At 40.2% G+C, this 23,401-nt stretch overlaps 1 protein-coding gene across 1 annotated transcript; it reads left to right on the top strand.

Annotated features, from left to right (window-relative positions):
• Positions 1 to 9,818: 9,818 nt before the first annotated feature.
• On the top strand, positions 9,819 to 22,907 carry EQTN (equatorin). Its single transcript, XM_070495698.1, is given in 7 exon segments — positions 9,819 to 9,894; positions 10,346 to 10,459; positions 14,098 to 14,184; positions 17,761 to 17,811; positions 19,077 to 19,139; positions 21,983 to 22,136; positions 22,628 to 22,907. Coding segments are annotated over 7 exon segments (825 nt in total).
• The last annotated feature ends 494 nt before the right edge of the window (positions 22,908 to 23,401 follow it).

The following is a 23,401-nucleotide window of genomic DNA, read 5'->3' as shown; positions in this document are numbered from 1 at the left end:
CTAAGTTCTTAACCTTCAACTCTGCTTCCAAGCAAACTTCATTGCTACATTGACCAAAATGATAAAGAAATGTCATTGAAAAGCAATGGTAGTGTCATTTATCACAATGTGATGTTTTACCTCGTTTTTCTTATTTTTCATTGTAAAGTAGATTTTAGCAGACCACGTTCTTTGAACAGAAACTTCTCATTGTTTTAATGCAGCATTCATCTTCTGAATTTTCATGAAGACAAAAACCAAGCAAAAATTCTCCGTACTTAATAAATTAAAAACTAAATCCAATTCAACCTCATTAAACTTTGATTGAGTTTATAACTGTATTACTGCATACTAAATTAAGTTGACTATCTGCTCCAGAGGAAATCACATCATACGACTGAGACGTGACCTCACATATTATCAAGTCAGCAAAGGAGAAGAGTCTAAGCATTTTCAAGAAATATGTGAATGTAGAGGGGAAAAAGGTTTCCACAGAATCCCGTGTTTTAAACTCAGAAACAATATTACAGAGAACTGTTCTCCATGACTGTGCATATATATGTCTCTCCAATGATGTGTTTAGTATTGCTAAAAACTACACACTGGCTGACATCCACAAGAGACAGCAGCATTTAGAGGATTCCTAAATTGTGATCTGTTTGTTTATCTAAAGGCCAATTATTTCACTTAGGGCTTGTCTTAGAAGTGTAATCACATGAAGGTACAACAGAGGCGTTGGGCCCACGTGAGTGTGTGGTTAAGGCAAAACCTTGGTAAAGATGCTGAGGCCTTTTAGACAGGATGAAGACCACTGGGAGAAATTAACACCGGCTGGAAATGAGGAACTGGCGGCCCAACCCGGCCCGTCTGTGGATGAAAACACAGTCCCTTCCTTGCTCAAAGGCCTGCAGTGCTTCCCTTTACACTTGGAGGAAAAGCCTCAGCTCCCCCTTTCTGACTCCACTCCAGCCCCTTGGCCTCCTTGCTGCCCTCACACATGCAGGGCACATTCGCATTCACAGCCTTGGTGCTGGCTCCTCCCCCAGATAGCCTCCTGGCTAACTCCTTCTGCCCTGCCAGTCTTTGCTCGAACGTCACCTTCTCAGTGAGGCCTCTGCTGATCGTACCTGCCCACCAGGACTCACCATCCCCCTTTCTCTGCTCAAATTGTTCTTTTTCCCATAGCATTTATATTATTATATTATATTATTTATTAAGTTTATTGTTTATCGTCTGTCTCCCTCCCACTAGAATATAAATTCCACGATATCAGGATCTCTATCTTGTTTATTGATGTATCCTAGAGGAGAGTGTCTGGAACATAGATGCTCAATAAACCTTGGATGAAACATGAATGAATGAATTCACCTGGCAGATAGATGACTAATTAAAGTCTGCTATTGGAGAGAGTTGAATTAAAAGCACTATATAACAATGACAATATTAATTTGATGATACTAACACCAAAAGTGTACATTTGAGTGCATACTGTCGACTAAGGACACTCTATCGTTTTACATGGATATTCTCATTTAACGCCTGTGACAACCCCGTGAGGTTGGATGTCTGTGGTTATCCCCATTTTGTAGACAAGGTTACCTAAGGAATTTGCCCAAGGTCGCAAGGAAGAAAGTGACGGAGCCAGGAGTTAACACCACCCAGGTGTGCTTCAGAGCCTGCACTTGAACCACAGGAATCACCTTCACCCACTGGGCAGCCGGCTCTCTTCCAGATCGGTTCCCTCTCTATGGACACAGGCTCCAGCTGCTGCAGCAATTCAGCCTTCAGTTTCTCTCCTGGGCATTTGTTCATGTGATTGTGTTAGTGCTTCTATGACCAGCCCATCTGCGATCATACAGTATTTCTATCCACAAATATAAAGTGGACCCTGAGTCAGAGATTAAGTGGGACAATGATCTAACTGGGGGACACCAATAAGGTTAGAATGACTAGTCCGCACGATGTTGAGTGGTATGAGGGTAAGACCAGAGGCCCAGATGGGGTCCTGAGCAGGCAGGAGACAGGAAGACAACCCCAAAGTCCAGGAGGAGTCTCCAGGCTGGGAGCAGGGTATCCTATGATCAAGGAATTTCTGGGTCATGCTCCCTGCTGAGAAATGGAAAAAATGCATGCATTTTTACTCATTCTTATAGGAAAACAAGCAGACCTTAAAGAATTAATAAACAGAAACACCCAAAGCAGAAGATCTTAGTTTTGACGGTAAGAAGTTTGCAAAACTATCACAGTTAATTTTTGCTAATTTTCCTTCCTTACTGAAGAAATTAACTGGCACTAATTCTTCAACCACAATGTAAAATATGTGAGCATATGAACAACTAGAAATATGCAACTGAGAGGCCAGAGCAATACGCGGCTGTGAGAGTTATTAATGCATATATTCCATGGACTAAATTTAGAAATGAATAGGAATCACAGTACATTTGAAAAGCAGCATTCATTCTGTCCACCTGACTTATGCAGCTTCCTGTGAGGTCACAAAGAGTTACGCAGACCACAAACGTTCTCCAGCTCCAGGTCCCGTCGGGAGATCTTTACGACATCAGCACACGCAATGCTGGCCTATGATTTAAGGCTGGATGAAATAAATATGTTGGGATGAAATGAATTACTTTTACCTTCCCATTCCTAGGGCTGCATGGATGTTGTCCACAAAATGATTCAACTACAGAATATAGAAGGAGGCAGCATTTGTCAGGAAAGGAGCAGGGATGGGGAGGAGCTTAATAGTAAATCATTAGATTCAGCAACTGTTGAACCATGGAAGTTAAAGAAAATTTATTCAAAAGGCAATCCCATTTCACACACCCAGGAATCATTTTTAGCACACTTCCAACCTTAGCACGAGCTTCCTGAGGTTGTGCAGATAACATAACGTGTAGCTTTGCTGTTAAGTACTGGCAGGGCATTGTCTGGACATTGAATTCAGCAAAACCCTGTGAGTTTATGGGTTTCAAATAAAAGAAATAAAAAATTGCAAGTCCAGAAAGTCCCTAAGAACCATAAGCTGGTTATTGCCATGTCTTCTGCTTGCATTCAGAAGAGAGAATGCGCTGCCCTGGGGCTCATGCTATTTAATTGGAATTCGCACTCTCTCTCCTAAGCGACTGCAAAAAGACTTCTTTGCAACTTGGATGGAGAAATGGGAAAGAAAGGCACTCTAGCTCCTCGCCCATTGCCAAGAGGAAGGGAAGATAGAAGAGGTGGTTTTTAAATGCACATGCTCAGCTGCTCATAGAGTCCCAAGTTTCTTGTTGGAAAGGACTGGGAGCAGGGTGGGTGGTGCGCACAGTGCTTTCAGGGGAATCAGGAAGGCATTTTAGGGGAGAGAAGGGCTGGGAATTTATTTACTGGGATCTACGTTGCACCGAGCACTGTGCTTGGCACTTGACGTACATTCTCCCATCCCATTCTCACATCTGTTCATTGAGGGAGGTATTGGTGATGGCAGCTGCTCTGTGACATGTTGCGGGTGTGGAGGCTGAGGGCTGGTTGCCTGCTGGGGAGCAATGCTGAGCTCCCACAGGGACGGTCCCCACTCTTGTATCATGCTAGGCATGGTGCCAAGGGTTTTATTTGGACTATCTGAATTAAGCCTCAGCACAATCCTATGAGGTAGAAACCATTGTTATTATTTCCATTTTACAGATGAGCAAATGGAGGTTTAGGAGCAAGGCTCTTATTTAAGGGCCTGCAGCTGGTTGGTGGTGGAGCTGGGATTGAAACCCGGGTGGTCTGTCTCCAGAGCCTCTGCTCTTCATTATTATGTTGTATCCCCTCCAACACACACACTTTGTTTATTAAAGTTATTCCACCTTTTAGATTGTTCACCTGCTACCCTGGTGACAAAAAGTTTCTTTCACCATGAGGATCATAAAATTCATTATCCCCCAAAGCCCCAAGGACCCTTGGGAAGCAATGAGGAGGTAAAATGAATGCTTCCCTCACAGTATTGAAGGAAACCATTGAAAGCCATTGAAAGTTGTCGACGAAAATAATCCATAACCAATCTACAAATGAAAATTTGGGAGAGTTTATTCTGAGCTAAACTCTGAGGACCATTGCCCAGGGCCTTTCTTCCCAAAGGAAGAAAGGGCACAGAAGAAGTGGGGTGCACAGAGTGGTTATATACCCCCAAACAGGAATGTTTCACATATGATTGAAATGTCCCTTTTACAATAGTCACGAGACTGCTCTGTCGGCACAGTGATTGATGGAAAGAGCAGGTAGGTCTGCTGTCTAGGTGAACACAGCAGGGTGGCAGCTCTGTTGTCCTGAGCTGGGTGGTCACAGGCGAGCACAGCAATCAGTTCCCAGCCTAAGGAAAGATTCTTATCCTTAAGGAAATGCCAATGTGGGGGAAGTTGTACCTTTATCTCAAGGGCCTTTGTTCTTGCCATAGGAAACGTTTGAAAGCAGATATACAATGGGTGCTCAATGGCCACAGTCTGGCCCTTTTGGAAAAACAAGGTCAGGCCGAATTAGGTTTACACCAAATGGCTTCCTCATATACTCCAATATATCCTATTGCTTGCCATTTCTATTTGTCAAAGTTAAGATCATCACACTGATGGGGAGGGACTGTGGGTTATTGGCCTTGCTGCACATGTTGCTAACCAGGCCACTGCCTGGGGAAAAAGGGAAGAAAGACTGAGAAGAGAAGCTCAGTCTTGGCCAGCTTGCTAAGAACAGGCAAGGCTACAGGAGACCTCTTGGCCTTTTTTTTTTTTTTTTGAGGAAGATTAGCCCTGAGCTAACTACTGCCAATCTTCCTCTTTTTGCTGAGGAAGACTGGCCCTGAGCTAACATCCATGCCCATCTTCCTCTATTTTATACGTGGGATGCCTACCACAGCATGGCTTTTGCCAAGTGGTGCCATGTCTACACCCAGGATCTGAACCGGCGAACCCCAGGCCGCCGAGAAGCAGAACGTGCGAACTTAACCATTGTGCCACTGGACCGCCCCCAAGCTCTTGGCCTTTGATTCAGAGGGCTTCACCCTTCCATCTGTCCCACACAACAGTTTCGTTACTGACCAACCTTAGTCTACCAAGGAAGACTGGTATAGACCGAGGAGAGGAAAGTAAATATTTTCTCCTCAAATTGGGCAATAGGAATGCCCTATACTGGAACACGCGCAGGAAAACTCAATCCAATGCAGTAGACGTTTGCCTCCGTACTATGGCTGAGCATGCTTAAGAGGCCCTTACTCAACAGAGTAACTTACCCGCAAACACTATCCTTACGTGGGTTTCACAGGAGCAAGTGCATGTCAACCTCAGTGCCCGCGCTTTGAGCTGGGTGCACTCCCCTGCTTTGCCTTTTCTCATGCCTAGGTTTAGAAGCCCTTTGACAAGACTAATTTTGCCCATTTCCATGCAAATCTTCAGCATCCCTTCTTGTACCAATCATGTCTGGTAACTACCATGATGTGATTTGCATTAGGGCCAGATGCGGGGGATCTGCAGACACAAAGAAATCTGATAATTACTAGAGTTTAAATACAGTCGATCTGTGAATACAGAATGGAGAAAGCAGCTATTACCCATGGAAGCTTGCCAAAACAGACTAGTCTGGCTGGCAGAAGGAGAAAAAAGCTTGTATTTAGAAAAAGTGGAACATAAATTGCACCCTTTTCTTTTCTGTCCCATTGTTTGAAAGATTGTCCTGAAGGGTAGCCTCCTTATTTTAATGAGATTATGGAAAGACAAAAGGGCAGATAAGCTTCAGCAATTTAGGGGAAAGATTTGCCCAAACTCTTAGAAAATTAGCCTCAAAGCCAAAGCGGCCCCTCATCTCCCATTCCCACGGCCCTGCACTGCTTCGGGCCCTCCTTCCTCGGGCCATGACTGTACCAAAGCCAGGCAAGGACTTTGCCTGTGTCCAGGATCTTCTCTCATCATCCACTTTTCACAAACCGAAATCAGGCTGCTCTCTCTAAATCCCACACCAGATCACAACGCCTTCCTCTTCACCCCTCAGGATCCCTCCCTGGCGGCCCACCCCCACCAGAAGGAACTAAACCCCTCTCTTCAGTGAGGCCCCCACTCAGGCTCTTCAAGGGGTAGAAAGAATGGCCGACCGCCTTTCTCTCATCCTCAGATGTTTGGATTTCGTGGCCTAGAAAATTTAAAATTAAACAATGGAGAGTGACTTAGAAATGCTGCCATCTATCATCACCCTTATTTCATGGTGAAGAAAGGACATTTCAACACCAAAAGAGTAGAAGAAGTAGGGGGTAGGGTGAAAGGGGCAAAGGGGCACATATATATGGTGACAGATGGCAACTGGACTTTTGGTGGTGAACACAATGCGGTCTATACAGAAGCTGAAATATAATGATGTTCACCTGAAATTTACATAATGTTATAAACCAATGTGACCTCAATAACATTCAAAAAGAATAGAAAAAGTAGATCTCAGAATAATAGCCAGTCCTTTAGGTTCCCCTAATATAGTTAAAGCATGTATGCCTTCAGTAGGACACTGGCTGAAGTGACCTGGTTGTCAGGCAGTTGTTTGAAGTAGCTGTGTGCTGTTTTTGTTTGTGAGTTGGTGGGGGGAGCTCCTGGGGAGCCTGAAGGCCTAGAGGTACTTGCTATGCTTGGGGAGCCCGACCCTTCACCACCTGGTCCCTCTCTATGTGACCCTGCTTGCATGACCACTGGTGGGAGGGAGGGCAGGGAGCCCTCTCTCCAGGCCAGCCCACCCTAGCTGCTGCCACTGCCCCCACTGTGACCTGAAGACAGAACTGCTGTGACCTCTCCCCCCACCCTATAGACAAGAAATGACTCTCTTTTCTTGAGGTTCTCAGACCTTGTAGGATTGTGCTGTCTTGTCCCTGAGCCACCAGTGGAACAAAGAGAGCTTGGAAATGGACACTTGTACACGTTTCTTAGAGACAAGCCCACTCTGCTTCCTAGAGTTGTCCTTCCATGCAGCGAGGGCATCAGGCCGGAGAGGTGAGGCAACGTAAACCACAGAGGTGTAGTTTATTATTTACACTGACATTGCCCTACACACAGGTCTGCAGAACCTGAGAAGACCTAAATATATCATCAATACATAACTATGAAGTAAACTCAGGGAATACATTCAACCCAATAAATGACTCAAATATCTACTTGGTATGATATTTAATTTACCCATTTTCCAGACAAGCAAATTAAGGATCAGAGAGGACATGACTTGCCCATGATCAAACAGGCAGAAAGTGATGGAACTAAGACCCAAATATATGCCCTCTGCCTCCAGGCCCAGTGCTCTTGTGGGAGAAGACACAGAAACCGGAGAGGGTGTTGTACTCCAGACATAGTCAAGAAACATGAAACCATTTGGGGAATAAAATAAAATCATAGATTATAAAGCATATCTAATGACATTCTTGGTATTAGCAATGCATCCTTCTTAGAGCATCCTTTAAAGACTTAAAATATAGTTTAATATACAGAAAATAAATATAGCCTCTTTTTTAAGGAAAACGTTCTACTATATTGAGTAATAGAATATTTACATTTATGGAATGACTGACCACAGCCCAAAATAACAATGACATCCAGTGAAGACACATTCCATTTTAGTTTCCATAATCTCTTCCCAAGATCCAAAGGGTTTATCTAGTATTAGTTTGCTAGGGCTGCCATAACAAAGTAGCACAAACTCAGTGACTTAAACAACAGGAATGTGTTATCTCGTAGTTCTGGGGTCTAGAAGTCTGAGACCAAGGTGTCACAGGGTCGGTTCCTTCTGAGGGCTGTGAGGGAGCATGTGCTCCATACCTCTCTCCTAGTTTTTGCTGGTTTGCTGGCAATCTTTGGTGTTCCTCCATTTCTGCAGCATCATCCCCATCTCTGCCTTCAACCTCCTGTGGCATTCTCCCTGTGTGTGAGTCTGGGTCCAACTCTCCCTATTCTGTAGGAAACCAGTCGCATCATATTAGGGGCCCACCCTACTTCAGTTTGTCCTCATCTTAACTAATTGCATGTGCAATGACCCCATCTCCAAACGTGGTCACATTCTGAGGTACTGGGGGGTTAAGACTCCAACATATGAATTTGGGGGGACATGATTCAACCCATAACACCTAGAAAGGGTACTGATCATAGGATAAAGGAAAATTAGAATCAACTTTTAAACAAACCTAGTCTCATGAAATCCAATGTTTAAAAAAAATCTACCATAGCTGTACTCTACCAACTCAATTACCTGTAGAGAGAATTTGTCACATCAGAAAATAAAGATAACTATCCTAAGAATATCAGAGGATTCAGCAGAGATAGGCATAGATGATAAAACAACCAAGAGATTTTTGTTTTGTTGTCATTAGAAAACGCGTAGTTGACTTTTGGTACTGAAGTGCTTCCTGAACTGAATAAAGTGTTGTTTTCACTCATTTTTCAAGCACCTGTTACGTGCCAAGCATTGTGCCAGCCTTTGAGCCTATTGTGGTAATGTTTCTCCAGAACATCACCAGATACCACCAGTAGTTCCATTGGCTGCCCCCTCTCCCCCGGGAGCCTGTGTTTTCTGCCAAGTTTCATGATGGCTGAGCTGCATCATCCCAAGCTGTGTTTGCAGCGACCTGGGGCGTCCTTGCTTCAGGTCTCTCTCCTTTTCTGTGTTGCAGTCTGTTAGACAGATACCCAAGTAAATGGTCCCAGAGGCCTGCTTGCTCTTTACTCACACCTCTTCTCCACCTGCCAGCGCTCACCTAAGAATGGGCTAGAAGACCTGAAAGAAAACCAGTGCTACACACAGGACCACCGCCCTTTGGTTGACCAAGGCTCTGATCCTGACCATCTCCTCCTTGAGGAGTCGTCCTCTCACCTCCCCTCACCCTCCTCTGCTGTTCGCTTCCTGGGGAGCTCCCTCTCCAGTCCATCAGGTATGCCCAGTGGAGACCATAGGTTGGACGTAATTTGTGAGCATTCATTACACTGAAAAAAACCTTCAAGTCTTCTTAAATTCACGCTTTTTCCCTGATGCTTGTGTCATTTTAATTATGAATGTTCTCTAACCCTGAGAGGTATCCCTCAACAATAATTAAAATTGAGAGAAGGGAAGTTTGGTGATCCTTTAATATCATGAAAAGCAATATTGGTGATATTGTCCATTTGATTTCTTGCCTTTATTGCTCACTATGTGAGTTATTATATGAGAAATATGTGGAGAATATTACCTATGCCTAAGTACTCTTCTAACTAAATATTAGGTAATTTTCTCAATCTGCATGTGAGGTAAAAGATGGGTTTCATTGTTAAAAAAAGTCTTAAGCAAAACAAATATATTAATTTCATAAAGAATATAGGTCTTAAAACCCAACAAAGATGAGTTTCAAAAACTTTTCCTAAAGAATTATAGTTCAGATAGCCTATGAATCAGAACTTGCAGCAAATTTGCCTTGAATCTTAGTATCTCTGATGAGTTTTTAACAGTTTGATTGCAGTAATCTAAAACAACATACAATATTGTAATGCTTTGAAAACCAAAAAGGTCTGTTCTCATTTTACTATCAACCATATTAGTGGTTCTTTAAAGCCCAGGGGCAATAATTCACATTATTTCATGAAAACGTATGTCTTAATTTTCAAAGACAATCTTAACAATGGTTTATTTTTAAAAAACTAAAAAACCATCCTAGTACCGAAGGTAAAATAGACATCAGGCTGAGTCGAAGCTTTTGGAGATTCCTCGCCAGGATTCCGACCTCCGTTTGGCAGTGACGTCATAATGTCCTCTCTGGGCACAGGACCTGCTGAGCCAGAGACAGGAAATTCGGAGGAGACGCAGTAGGTTACTGGAGAAAGCACATCGTTTTCCCAATGAATTTTATATTGTATCTTTTTTTACCCGGGGTTTTCTCCTCACAGACTAGCGACTTTACTCCCAAAAGTGAAGGTGAGTAAGCATTTAAAGCTTTCACAGAAATGGTAGCTGAGAAAGATGACCCATTATCCTAGAAAATTGGTACGTGGGAATGTTCCTTAGGACGATATAAAGTTTATTGTTGGAAATATGGTATAATTTAGATTTTAAATCTCTGCCTCAAATACTTTGTGAAAAAATGCAGTTAGAACAAGAAAGTAGTAAAAGAAATCAACATACAGTAGGGACTCCATAGCTGTCGGTTCCGCATCCGCGGATTCAACCAACTGCTGATCGGATTGTACTGTTTACAATCCGCAGTTGGTTGAATCCGCGGATGCGGAACCGTCGGATACTGAGGGCCGACCAAGGATACTGGAGCACCCGCGGGTTTTGATATCTGGTGGACATCCTGGAACGGATCCCCTGCGGATACCGAGGGACGACTGTATTTCTGATCTATGGTATGTCATGCTTTTTTCAGAGCCTGATATGATGATGCCTGTAGCTGAAGAAGATAATAAAGAGGAACTAGCAAATGAGGATAATACTCCTGCTAATGAGAAAAGTGGCAATTATTATAAAGATATAAAACAATGTAAGTCTTTAAAGTTAATAGCCGTACATATATGAAGCTGATTATACTGGTTTATTTTTAACTCTTTTTAAAACTCCAATAATCACTTTATTTCCTACTTCTTAAATTCTAACTTAGACTTTTCAGTGTGTAAAATGAAATTCTTATTTCCTACAACTTTTTTCATGAGATGAGATGAACTTTAACAAGGTTCTGTTGGTAACGGTCTATAATTGACATAGGGTTCATCATGGCATTATGGTTATTTATTCACATTGGTAACGATGGACCTCATTTATGATGAGTTCACCAGGATTTATTTGGAGATGTCTGTCAAGTTTCCTGGGGCTGCTGAAACAAAGTACCACAATCTGGGTGGCCCAAAGCAACCAAAATTTATTCTCTCACAGTTCCGGAGGCCAGAAATCAAAAATCAAACTTTGGGCCATGCCAGGCCCTCACCAAAGCCTCTGGGCGAGGAGCTTTCCTATCCTCTTCCAGCCTCTGGGAGCCCCAGGCGTTCCTTGGCTTGTGGCAGCAGAACTCCAGTCTCTGCCTCCATTTTCACGATGTTCTTCCTGTGTGTCTGTGTCCACATTTCTCTCTTCTCAGAAGAACACTATTCACATCGGATTAGGAACCCATCCCACACCACGGTGACTTCATCTTAACCAAATACATCTTCAATGATCCCATTCTCAAATTAGGTCACTGTCAGAGGTACTGGGGGTAGGACTAGAACCTGTCTTTGGGTGGGCCAAAATTCCACCCATAACAGGATGACTTTGAGATGTTTGGAAGGTCTATGAAACTTTAGTTTATTTACCATTCCTCACGTGGACTTTCTTTCCATGTCTGTATAAGGTCCACCATTCTAAAAAGTGAAAAGTTCATAAGTTCTTGATAAAAATTTAAAAATCAAGATTAAATCTAATTATCCTGGGATCTGTATTAAGGTCAGTCAAAAAAGAATAGAAATACAATCAAGATATATCTATATAGAGAGATATATCTATATATATACATACACTCAAGCATTTTGGAAACGCTAATGCCTAAGTCGTATTTTCTGTTTTTTCTTTAACGAATCGACGTTCCCTGTTTGTAGGTGAAAAAAGCCCCTGATGCTCAGAGAGGTCAATTGCCAGGTTTCATTGCTACTAAGAAGCAGAGTCAGGAGGGGGGTCTAGTCTGTCCACCTCCAGGCTTCCTCCACTGTGTGCAGAATGGTGCAGTCAGTTCCTTTTCAGGATGTCTCTCTATTTTGAATTAACCAAAGGGTAAATAAATCAAGAGCCTGATGATTACTTTGATGAAAGAAAAAAATCTTGGGGCTGACCCCGTGGCACAGTGGTTAAGCTCAGCACATTCTGCTTTGGCGGTCCTGGTTTGTGGGTTCAGATCCCAGGCAGGGACCTACACCACTCATCAGTCACACTGTGGTGGCATCCCACATATAAAGTAGAGGAAGACTGGCACATATGTTAGCTCAGGGCTAATCTTCCTCAGCAAAACAAACAAACAAAAAATCTTTCTTATATACATAAACACACACATATATAAAAAACATAAGTGGGGTCATACTAAAGAATTGTATTATAACTTGCTTTTCTCATTCAACATCTCTGGAGCTCTTTTCACATCTGCCTCATTATTTTTCATGACTAGTATTCCATAAAATGATGTGCCATAATTTATCCACTATTTTATTAAGGAATTAGATCAGGTGCAGTTTTTTCCTTGTACATTCTTTTCGTGGACACTTGGGTGTTCTCTTTTGATTGATACCAAGTGCTGGAATTGCTGAATAAAGGGTAAATCTTTTAAAATATTGATAGATATCACCAAGTTGCTCTCCAAAAAGTATCTACCAATTTACATCCCCCAAGAATGCCCCACAATCTCATCTACAGTGAACGTTATTAATCATGTTTTGTGAATAAATTTTCATCAGTTTCAATTTGCACTCTGACTACCTGTGAAATTGAGTATTTCTTTGTATTTATGTGCATTTTTATTTCTACTTCCATGATTTGCTTGTTCATATCCTTTGCCCATTTTTGTATTAGGTTATGTTTTCATTTATTTGTAGGGGCTCTTTTTTATTTAGTATATTAATCTTTTCTCTATAGTAAAAGTAGCAAGTATTTTCTCCCAGGCTGTTGCTTATCTTTAAATCTGTTTAGCTATCTTAATCACAGAGAAAACTTCAGATTTTATAAAATCAATTCTTAATTTCTTTATAATTTCTGCCTTTTGGATCTTGCTTAGATAGGCCTTACCCAAGGCAAGATACTAAATTATGTTCCTAATTTTTTGAGTAATTTCATATTTTTATTTCGACTCTTACATCTTAAGTCCAATTATTTCTGTATATGGCATAAAATAGGCATAAAACTTTATATTTTTCAAGGAGGATTGCCAAATGTCTACCACCAATGCCCTACTCACGTGAAACTCACATTTAATATAGTCTAAACTCTCATTTGTAATTGGGTCAATTACTATCTTTTTAATGTTTCTTTGATCTGTCTTTCTCTGCAAAAATTAATTATAAATTAATTTTTTTTAAAGATTTTATTTTTTCCTTTTTCTCCCCAAAGCCCCCCGGTACATAGTTGTATATTCTTAGTTGTGGGTCCTTCTAGTTGTGGCATGTGGGACGCTGCCTCAGCGTGGTTTGATGAGCAGTGCCATGTCCGCGCCCAGGATTCGAACCAACGAAACACTGGGCCGCCTGCAGCAGAGCACGCAAACATAACCACTCGGCCACGGGGCCAGCTCCAATTATAAATTAATTTTAATAAATTATATAAAATATAACTATAAATTACATAAATTAATAATTAATAAATTTGATTTCTGTAGTTTCATAACTCATAACATGAATGTTGGGCTGTGATTTCCTTTTATTTCTCCATAAATCTAGCTCAGAAATTCCTCAAAAATTATGGTATATTAAGGGCACTGTTTTTGTGTGTGTGTGTGCTGGGGAGAATGAATATGTATGTACGTATTAAACACGTATATACATTCACGTGTGTATAAAATTTTGTCATCTCATAAGATTTTGGAAAGAGGAGACGTGTATGCATGTTCAGCCTGCCATCTTGGTCCAGTTTACTTTGACTCTGGTTGGGTGGATATGCCCAGTAGTTTTGAATTGCAATCAGCCCCACTGACAACTCTTCAGAGCAGGATTTTCCATGTGCATACATGAATGTGAATGCAGACGGGAGACCCTGATTGTTATTAAAGTACATGCTTTTCAAGCTGAACTGTTCCACAGTCTAACAGAAGGTTCAAGGCAAACAAATGCTTCTTACTTGGCTCTTTGATCATGTCAGTACAAACGGTGATACTAATACACATCTATAAATCTACTTCAGCACCTGTTACGCACTTATATATGTTTTTCCACAATTTCTTCAGTAATTTCTTCTCAGAAAGAGTCACTTAGCAGAAGGATACTAGTTTAGCTTTTTTCCCTATGAATTTTTGACCCTTGCTCCACTTTATTTAGTAGAGGAAGAATGTCCCAAATACTTTATTGTTCTTTTCTTGGAATTAGTGCATATGTTTAAAAAAAATCAGATGAGGAATAGTGTAAAGGAACAAGTTTAGCTAGCTGCTGAAAACTTTTGGTCTTACACTTGCAGATGTGTTCACGACGCAAAATCCCAATGGCACCCACTCTGAAATATCCGTGAGAGCAACAACCGATCTGAATTTTGCTTTTAAAAACTGTAAGTACTGAAAGGCGCCAATGCAAATATTGAAAAGCCCTTAAAGCAAGATTTCACAAGAGCACAGAGGGTCTTGGATAGGAAAAAGGTCAAGGAGTCTTAGTTCCTAAATAAGGAGATAGCATGTCCATTGCACTGATAAATTCGGAAGGCAAGGAGCTTCTTACATTTCTTAGCCTCATAGCTTTGGTTTGCATGGAAAGAAAAATCAAATAATAACTAAATTTAGGACTCTAGAAAATTGGATGTCTTTCTTAGACCCACATTTTTACTCCTTTCTGCTTTATACCTTCAGCTTCAAATGGTCTTATTTCCTTTTCGCATCTTTCCACCAAGCGTTAACTATTTGGTAGGTAAAACTATTGCCAGCATCTGACTTTGGAGGCCATTAAAAGTCTCCAAAGTACACATGCCACATCTTCACCTTGTGGTGTCAACAGTTCATATCTATGAAACACACAAGCATAAAACAGAAGACAAGGAAAAGAGGATGAAACTAAATAGGGAAGAGAAGGTTTCTGGCTATCGCAATTTCAATATTGGGAAAAGCCTGACTCAGTAATGCCTAATTATTAATAGAGCCACTTGACAATAATGGAATATTTTGAGCAATTCCAAATCTTGGGACATAAATTAGATAGGGACATTTCAAGGGCGTACGTTAATTAACAAATCACTTACAGGAATTTTGCTTGTACACAGCTAACAACATCTTGAGTTGTTTAGGACAAGACACAGGGAGCCAGCTCTCAAACAGACTGGGGACCTCAAATTCCTTTAGGAGATGGATTATTGAGGACCACAGGACCCATGGAAGAGATTTTAATACCCTAACTTCTATTCCCACAATTCAGGTCCCCAAAGGATTGTCAAAGGAAGTTGGATGGGACAAGAAATCGTTGTCATTTTAAATGCGGCTCTGACAGAGGGAGACATACTGACATGGTGGGGACATTCTAGAAGAACAAGTCCCTCAAGGAGATGGAAATCTCCAGAATAATTTGAGTAATGATTCTTTTAGTCCCTAAGACTCTGAGGGCAAGGAGAGGAGCTGAGGCAATCCAGACACTTTTCTCCAAAATAGAGTATGAGGGTTGCAGAATTTAAGGATTACGTATCAATTGTGAAGTCCTGCCGGGATCAGTGTCACCTCTGTTAATAGAGTCTCCTTTCCATTCTGTTTTTGCCAACAAGATACCTGTAATGGTGCTGTTTGTAGGCTCAGTATGAATTAATTCTGCCTCTCTGTCAACTCCTCCTATGGTGAGATCGCCTGTACTTTACTGATTCCTGTATTAAGCCAAGTTAACTGAAATGGCCAACTTCATGGGGAAAAAAAAATGGTTCTCCAGTCACAATTGTTCCCAAATACATTACCGACATGTCTCCAGAGGGACACATTATAGACTGAGAAATATACTAAATCAGGCCTGAAAATACTCGATTTGTAGCCACAGATCGTTAAGTCCAAAACTCTGTCCTGAGTAGTTAGACTGCATACGTTTCCAATTTACTAGGATGCTGATGCTACCTCCGTCTTCTGTGTCATTACACACCAGCAACCAAGCTGCCCTAGGCTGAGAATATCACTTCAGGGCCTGTGCAGGGAGCCAGCTGAAGCCAATGTGTCTCATCCAACAGGTCTTCCTCACCTCCAGAGGAGGCCTGTGGCCCCACGCTTCCAGTTTATTCTCTCTCTTGCAAATTAGTGGCATATTAATCCCACTTCAGGCAACCCAGTATCATAAAAACTTTACTCCTCAATGCCCTCTTCTCTCCCCTCTTTTAAGTTACCTCAGGAAAATGTCAACATCTTTTTCTCTTTTTTCCTGTCTCCTTTTCTTTGTTCCATTTTTTCGCTTAAAAATATGCCTAATCACAGATGTCGCATCAATATCTTTACATGCTGATAATCCATTATCCCTTTTCCTAGATCAGCTTGTCAATGAAACAACCACAGCACCTCCTGAAAGTGTCACCAATGAAGAAGAAACTTTTGAAGAACCCACTGAAAATAATATTCCAAGTATTAAAGTTACTACACAGTAGTCATACCTGGAGCATATCATTATATCACTTAAAAATTTCGGTTTCACTCCTCTGAGTATTTCATAGACTAATAGCATGCTCAAAGAATTTGTACCGCTGCAATTCAGTCACTCTAAAATCTTTTTGTTTTTTTTAAGATTTTATTTTTTTCCTTTTTCTCCCCAAAGTCCCCCGGTACATAGTTGTATATTCTTAGTTGTGGGTCCTTCTAGTTGTGGCATGTGGGATGCCGCCTCAGCATGGTTTGATGAGCAGTGCCATGTCCGCGCCCAGGATTTGAACCAACGAAACACTGGGCCCCCTGCAACAGAATGCGCAAACTTAACCACTCGGCCACGGGGCCTGCCCTCTAAAATCTTTTAAACAGTGAAAATCTAAGAGTCAGTTTTCAGATTTACCTGACCAGGGATGGGAAGTGAGGTCTTTTAAAATGATTTTATTTTAATAAAATGTATTACATTTATGTTTATACTAACTATAGATTTACATTAAATATAAATTTATATTTATATAAACATACTTAATACATTTTAATATAATTTTTTATTCATAATGTAAAATTTCTACCTGCTTGAGGAATAAACTTGTCTCATTAGAGTCAATTATTAGTGTTTCCTAAAATTATTTTGCCGGGGGTGTTGGGAGTGAGAGGTTGCAAAATCAAAATCATCATTTTACTCTCTTGCCAAGAATATTGTTCCCTATAAAATATTTGTTAAACCCTATGAACCCAGGATGGCTTCCTCTAAAGTTTTGAATGAGTGGTCTAATTGAAGGCAATGGACCTGTCGTTACATGAAACCCTGTTTTCTCCTGTTCATGCAATCCAAGTATGTTTCTATATGATTACTATGAATTCGTTTGCATCTTTAACACTACTAAAATTTTTTTTAAACATTCACTTTTTTCATAAGTTTAAAAATAGAAATCTGATCATTCTGGTATCCCCCTTCTTAAATATCTTTAGTAATTTACTACTAGGTTTGGGGTCATGTTCTAACTTCTTAACTAGGCATTCAAGTCCGAAATGATCTGACCATTCAAGAACTTTCCAGTCTCATCTCTGGTCACATTCCCCATCCACATTCTTCACTCCAGACTGCCTGAAGCTCTCAGAGCTTACTGACCCTGCTCATGACTCTTGAGTTTGTGCACAGTGGAATGACCTCTCCCTCCCCTTGTTTGCCTGGCAGTTTCTAGTCCTCTAAGCCTATATGGCAGCATCAGCTCCCATTCGAAGGGATTCTGGCCTTTGCAACCTGAATTAGGTCCCTCTGAAAACCACCTGTGCATTTCTATTAAAGTCCTCATTATCCTGCAACATAATTATCAGTGATGCTTGTCTGCCTCCCAAACTGAGAGTGTATTCCTTGAACATAAGACCTGTGTCTTGGTGGCACAGGGCAGGAACTAAAAGTATTATTGTTAAATGACTAAACTAACAAATGAATGAACGAATGTTCTATCACTAATCTACTAAAGCCAAATTACCTTATTTTGTTATCTTCTATTTTGTTTTCTAAACAGAATCCACCCAGGGTCAAAATGAGCCTGAATTTTGGACAAATTTAGCGAAAGGTAAACTCATAGTAGTTAGGTAGCTGGGAAAATGTTCTGGTTTTCTAAAGGCTTATGTAAGAAAGCCAAGGTCAGTGTACATAGTTCTAATACTGAGAATTAATGTCAACATTTTGCTGCCGTCATCACATGTAATAAAAAATGTAAAACAAACCCAGAAAGTTGATCAAGTGTCACACATTTTCTGATTCTCCCGCCAAAAGTTTTATTCCCCTACAAATGTTGTAATCTAGTCATTTAATATAGTTATGATTAAAAATATTAAATAAGGCTCTTGCCCAATATAGTCCCTCTTTGTGTTTAGAGCAGTATGCACATAAGCACATGGAGATGCATGAATAAATGCAAAGCAGATATCAAAATATATGCACGCATAAAAGTAATGTATATCTCATAAATATATAGGCATGATGTATAAATTTAACATGCCTATCATATATGTATGCATGTATAAATGTAATTTATATATCACATATAGATGCATGCATGTATAAATGTAATTCATGTATCACACACATATAAGCAAGTGTCATAAATGTGAAATACCATATTCAGTCGATCCTCATTATTTGCAGATTCTGTATTTGTGAACTTATCTACACCTGAAATTTATTTGTAATCCCCCAAATCAATACTTGCACTTTCATGGTCATTTGCAGACATACACAGAGCAGCAACAGATTTTCGCTGCCTGACACTCATGTTTCCAGTGGAGGTGGAACAAGGCAACACTCTGGATGCTTTTTTCAGCTCTTGTACAGTAAATAAGTGTCCTTTTACTGCTATGTGTTTTGCATTTTTGTGCTTTCTGTTGGTGATTTTGCTATTCAAACTGGCCCCCAAGTGTAGTATTAAAATGCTGGTTAGTGCTCCTAAGCACAAGAAGGCTGCGATGCACCTTGTGGAGAGGATGTGTGTGTGTTAGATAAGCTTCGCTCAAGCATGAGTTATAGTGTTGTTGACTACGAGTTCAATATGAATGAATCCGCAACATATACTGAATAAAGCGTTTTTAAACAGAAACATACATAAAACAAGGTCGTGCATGGATGGGTTGATGAAAATGTGACCAGAGACTCTCAGGAACCTCACCCTGTATTTCCCTTAGGAGCGGCAGTTCAGTATTTACTAGTTCAGTGTACATGTGGCTTCATAGAACGTAACTACCATGAATAACGAGAATAAACTGTATATATTATACACACATACAATAATTTTAGTAAGTGAGCTTTGTTTACCATAACACCAATTTATTGTTTTAACAGCTCTAAATGCAACAACCAGTGAGGAAAATGATGGAAAAAATGAATTATTTCAACCAATTCCAAGTAAGAACAAAATATTTCAATTAAATGGATACTCACACACATTTTAGTGCCTGCATGGTGATACTGTTTTCCCTAGTGAGTTATAGTGTAGCTTAGAGGGTAGCATGGAGGCTAACACCGTATCAGAGAGGACATTTACTGACTTAGGAAAGTACTGTTCTCCAGTTACCATATTGCAGATGACTGTTTCCATCCTCCTGTTTTGTAACTTCTGTTCCTGAAACAGATAAACCAAATGGAGGAGTAGGGAGGGGAATGATATATAGAATGTGGGGGTTTTCTTAATAGAACTATTTTTTTTTTTGGAGCAGCTTTGGACTGACAGAAAACTTGAGCAGAAAGTACAGAGAGTTCTCCTAGATGCTCCCTGCTCAGTTTGCCCTATTATTAATATCTTGCATTGGTGTAGTACATTTTTTACAATTTGTGAGCCAATACTGATACATTATTATTAAATAAAGTCTATAGTTTACATTAAGGTCCACTCTTTGTACAATTCTAGGGGTTCTGACAGATGTTTAACGGCATGTGTCCACCATTACAATCAGAGTAGTTTCACTGCCCTAAAAACCCCCTATGCTCCACCTATCCATTTGTCCCTCCTCCCAACTCCTGGCAACCACTGACCTTTTCACTGCCTCTATAGTTTTGTCTTCTCCAGAATGACATACAGTTGGAGACATACGTATGTAGCCTTTTCAGACTGGCTGCTTTTGCTTAGTAATACGCATTCAAGATTCCTCCATGTTTTTGCGTGGCTTGATAGTTCATTGATTTTATCACTGAGTAATATTGCACTGTCTGGATGTACCAGTTTGTTTATCCATTCACCTGTTGAAGGACATCTCGACTGCTTCCAATTTTTGGCAATAATGAATAAAGCTGCTATAAACAGTCATGCGTAGGTTTTTGTGTGGACATAAGTTTTCAGCTCATTTCAGGAAGTATCAAGGGTCGTGACTGCTGAATCATCTGGTAAGACTGTGTTTAACTTTGTGAGAAGCTACCCAACTGTCTTCCAAAGTGGCTACACCATTTTGCATTCCCAGCAGCAATGAATGAGAGCATTCCTGCTGCCGAATGAAGTCGTTTTTATTATAATTCATAATTAGTTATATCTGAGTAAAAGAACTGCTGATTTGAATGGCAAATTTTATGACAAGGCAATATATTAATTTCCCCCAAACCTCAGTCCTACAAATAAACCATTGAAAAAGAAATGGCACCTGGTAATACATCTAAGGATGGTCACTTCAGTTTTGCACTTGACTATTTGACAAGTACAGATGCTTGCCTGTGGTACTTTGAGAAAATGGAATGCGTCTTCTTTGTTTAGAAAAGCTATGTATAAGAATGACAAATGGCGTGCCACTTTAGAAATATTTTGTCTTTCCAAGTAATTAAATTGAGAATGACTGATTTTCTGTCACATATTGAGCACAAACTACATCCCAGGTGCTTTCCATACATTATCATGTCAGTCCTCACAGCAACTCCATGAAGTTGGTATTATCTCCATTTTACAGATGAGGAAACTGAGGCTTAGAGAGAAAACCTGGCCAAAGTGGGAATTACCTTTTCTGTAATTTCCAATGGTCAGGAATTCCAAACCCTTCTCTAGTTTTGACCATCACCTTGATGAACAAAATGTACTACCTGCACAACTCTTTACAAAAACGCTTTTAAGGATTAGCAAAGCAATTCAGAGCACAGCCCACTTAAACATCGTTAGTTTGGCTATTCCCCAAATAATCCGCCTCAAAGTCAAGATATCAGTCATTGACAATTGTACACATTTCATTAACCCTTGGCATACAATCACACTTAGACAATTACAATTTTTAAAAATCAGAAAATATAGACATGGGAGCTTGTCATTGCTTATTCCTAAACCATCATTACTTAGAAAATAATGAAACCCTTGGAACTTTTGGGTGGAAGGAAGTTGGGGAAAGGGGGAGAAATATCAACGGGTCATTTAAAGTCACCATTAAATAAATGTGTCTATTAAGTCAGACACATATTCAGGAAAATATAAAATTTGGCAGTAAAGATATATTTCCATTGATAGATTTAGTAAAATAGCTTTTGACATCTCTAGATCCAGACATGATTTTTATTACATAACTTAGAAAGTTAAGTAAGTTTCCATTTCTTTTTTTTAATATCAAGTACATTAGGTTTGATCTCAGTAATAAAATGGTAAATTCAGTTCTTAAGCTTCATGGAGAAAGCATCTAATACACCATCCTTTTAGTTTAAAAGAAAACTTAATGCATGGCCCAGCAGTGGAATTGCATCTTTCTCTCCCAAAGGACTAATCCCGTGTGTGTAAATTCATCACATTTTTAATAGTAATCTCTTCAGAGTCTTGAACTACTTTTTATTAATCAAGGAGGAAGTCGGCTACATACATATTTTAACATGTGGTAATCTGGGTTTGAAACCAGATTTTGCCACTTACTACCCAGGTGCCATGGGCAAATTCATAAGCTTCCATGATCCTGTAAAATGGATCTAAGGATGGCTCCTCCAGGATTGCTGTGAAGGTTAAACAGAAAAAGTTAAATTTACACAATGTTATCCACCAACATGACCTCAATGAAATCATTAAAAACCTGAAAAAAAGTTAAGAGTAGTTAACCATGGGGAGTAGCCTGCAGCTGCCTTTGCAGCGCGTGAGGGTAGGAGGAGAGAGTAGTGATCATCACTCCGGATCATCACCTCACCATCCGGAGTGATGATCACTACTCTCAGCCATTGCTTTGCAATCCTCACTCCTCCAGGAACTCATGCTGAGCACAGTTACTCTTTTCCATTGCATTTTCTTTCTTTCCTCTCAGGCTCTGATGTGAATGCTACAAATGAAGACAAACTGGCAGAGCTACAGGAAGTCAAGTTAAAATTAATGCTGGGCATCTCACTGCTGACCCTCTTCCTCCTCGTCACCCTCTTGGCAATCGGTAGTGCCATGTTGTACAAAGTGAAGTTGCAGAAGTAAGTCTACAGACCTCTGGAGTCTTCATAACATACGTGATGTGAAGCTCTCACCCTCCTCGCTTTAGTAGATTGTTAGGAAAATGTGACTCCCAAATTTATCTATAACGTATCCAGTTGGGCTCCATTTCCTAGATTTGGAAAGGAGCATCGGGCTGTCTCACAGGGAATATCCACTTGAACTTTTCCCCAACATCTAAAATAGTAGTCTAGGGATAGAAATAACCCTAGTCAATTGGAAAGGATATAGAGAATCTAGATATGTATCCTTTCTAGATAGCCTTGGAGCAAAAGAGCTATGAACTCTGTTCTGAACTGCACATCTGTTTAGGGTCTAACGTTCTTCATCCATTTGTATAGTGTTATATCAAGTATCAATACATTGGACAGAAATCATATATTGCTTTAACTTTTCTGATGCTTTTCCAAGTTGAGTTGACCTGAAAATGTACACAATCAAAACAATTCTTGATATATTTTTTCTTTTTCAGTTACAATAAGACATCTCAGAGTGAATACTCTGTCAACCCAGAACTGGCAGCTCTGTCTTACTTCCATCCATCAGAAGGCGTATCAGACACATCTTTTTCTAAGAGCGCTGAGAGCAGCACATTTTTGGGGACTCCTTCAGAAATGAGGCAATCAGACACAGTGTCAAAAACTAGAACAACGGACGTTGTTTCCACAGCCTCAGATGATACAGGCATGAATGATGAGCCAGACGTAATTCAGAATGAGGAACTAAAGGAGGAAATCCCCATGGATGAATAGACAGCTTTAATATTTTGTCATAAAAAAGCATCTTTGTGACTCACATTAATATCATGATCTGGAAACTCTGCTGAGACATTTAAATTTTCTAGCATCTTAAAAGGACATATTCAATAAAATTCTCTCAGCTATAAAAATTATTTAATGGAAAAAAATACAAGGAAATAATTTAAGGTGTAGAAAACTCATCAAGTAAAAATAATCCTGGAAATTGACTTAGGAGAAGTATTTACTCTAGGCTGGTTCATTTTTAAATGAGGACGTTTAGATATTGACCTTCCCTGGGGCCATTTTTGAGGACTTTCAGGGTAATCACCACCACCTATGCTCCTCCCCACCACCAAAGCAAAAAGAACACACCTGTTCATGTTTCACTGGCAAAACAGTTGTGCCCTATCAAGAGATGAAACTAAATTAGTGCTCGAGAATTCTAGCATTCTTGAATTGTGTAAAAGTCATCAGGGCTGCTCTCATGGGACAGACTAAGAAAGGAT

Source organism: Equus asinus, chromosome 23, assembly GCF_041296235.1.
Source record: "Equus asinus isolate D_3611 breed Donkey chromosome 23, EquAss-T2T_v2, whole genome shotgun sequence".
Classification (NCBI taxonomy): Eukaryota; Metazoa; Chordata; class Mammalia; order Perissodactyla; family Equidae; genus Equus; species Equus asinus.
Note: the sequence above shows the minus strand (reverse complement) of the source record. Positions and strands in the feature narration are given on the sequence as shown.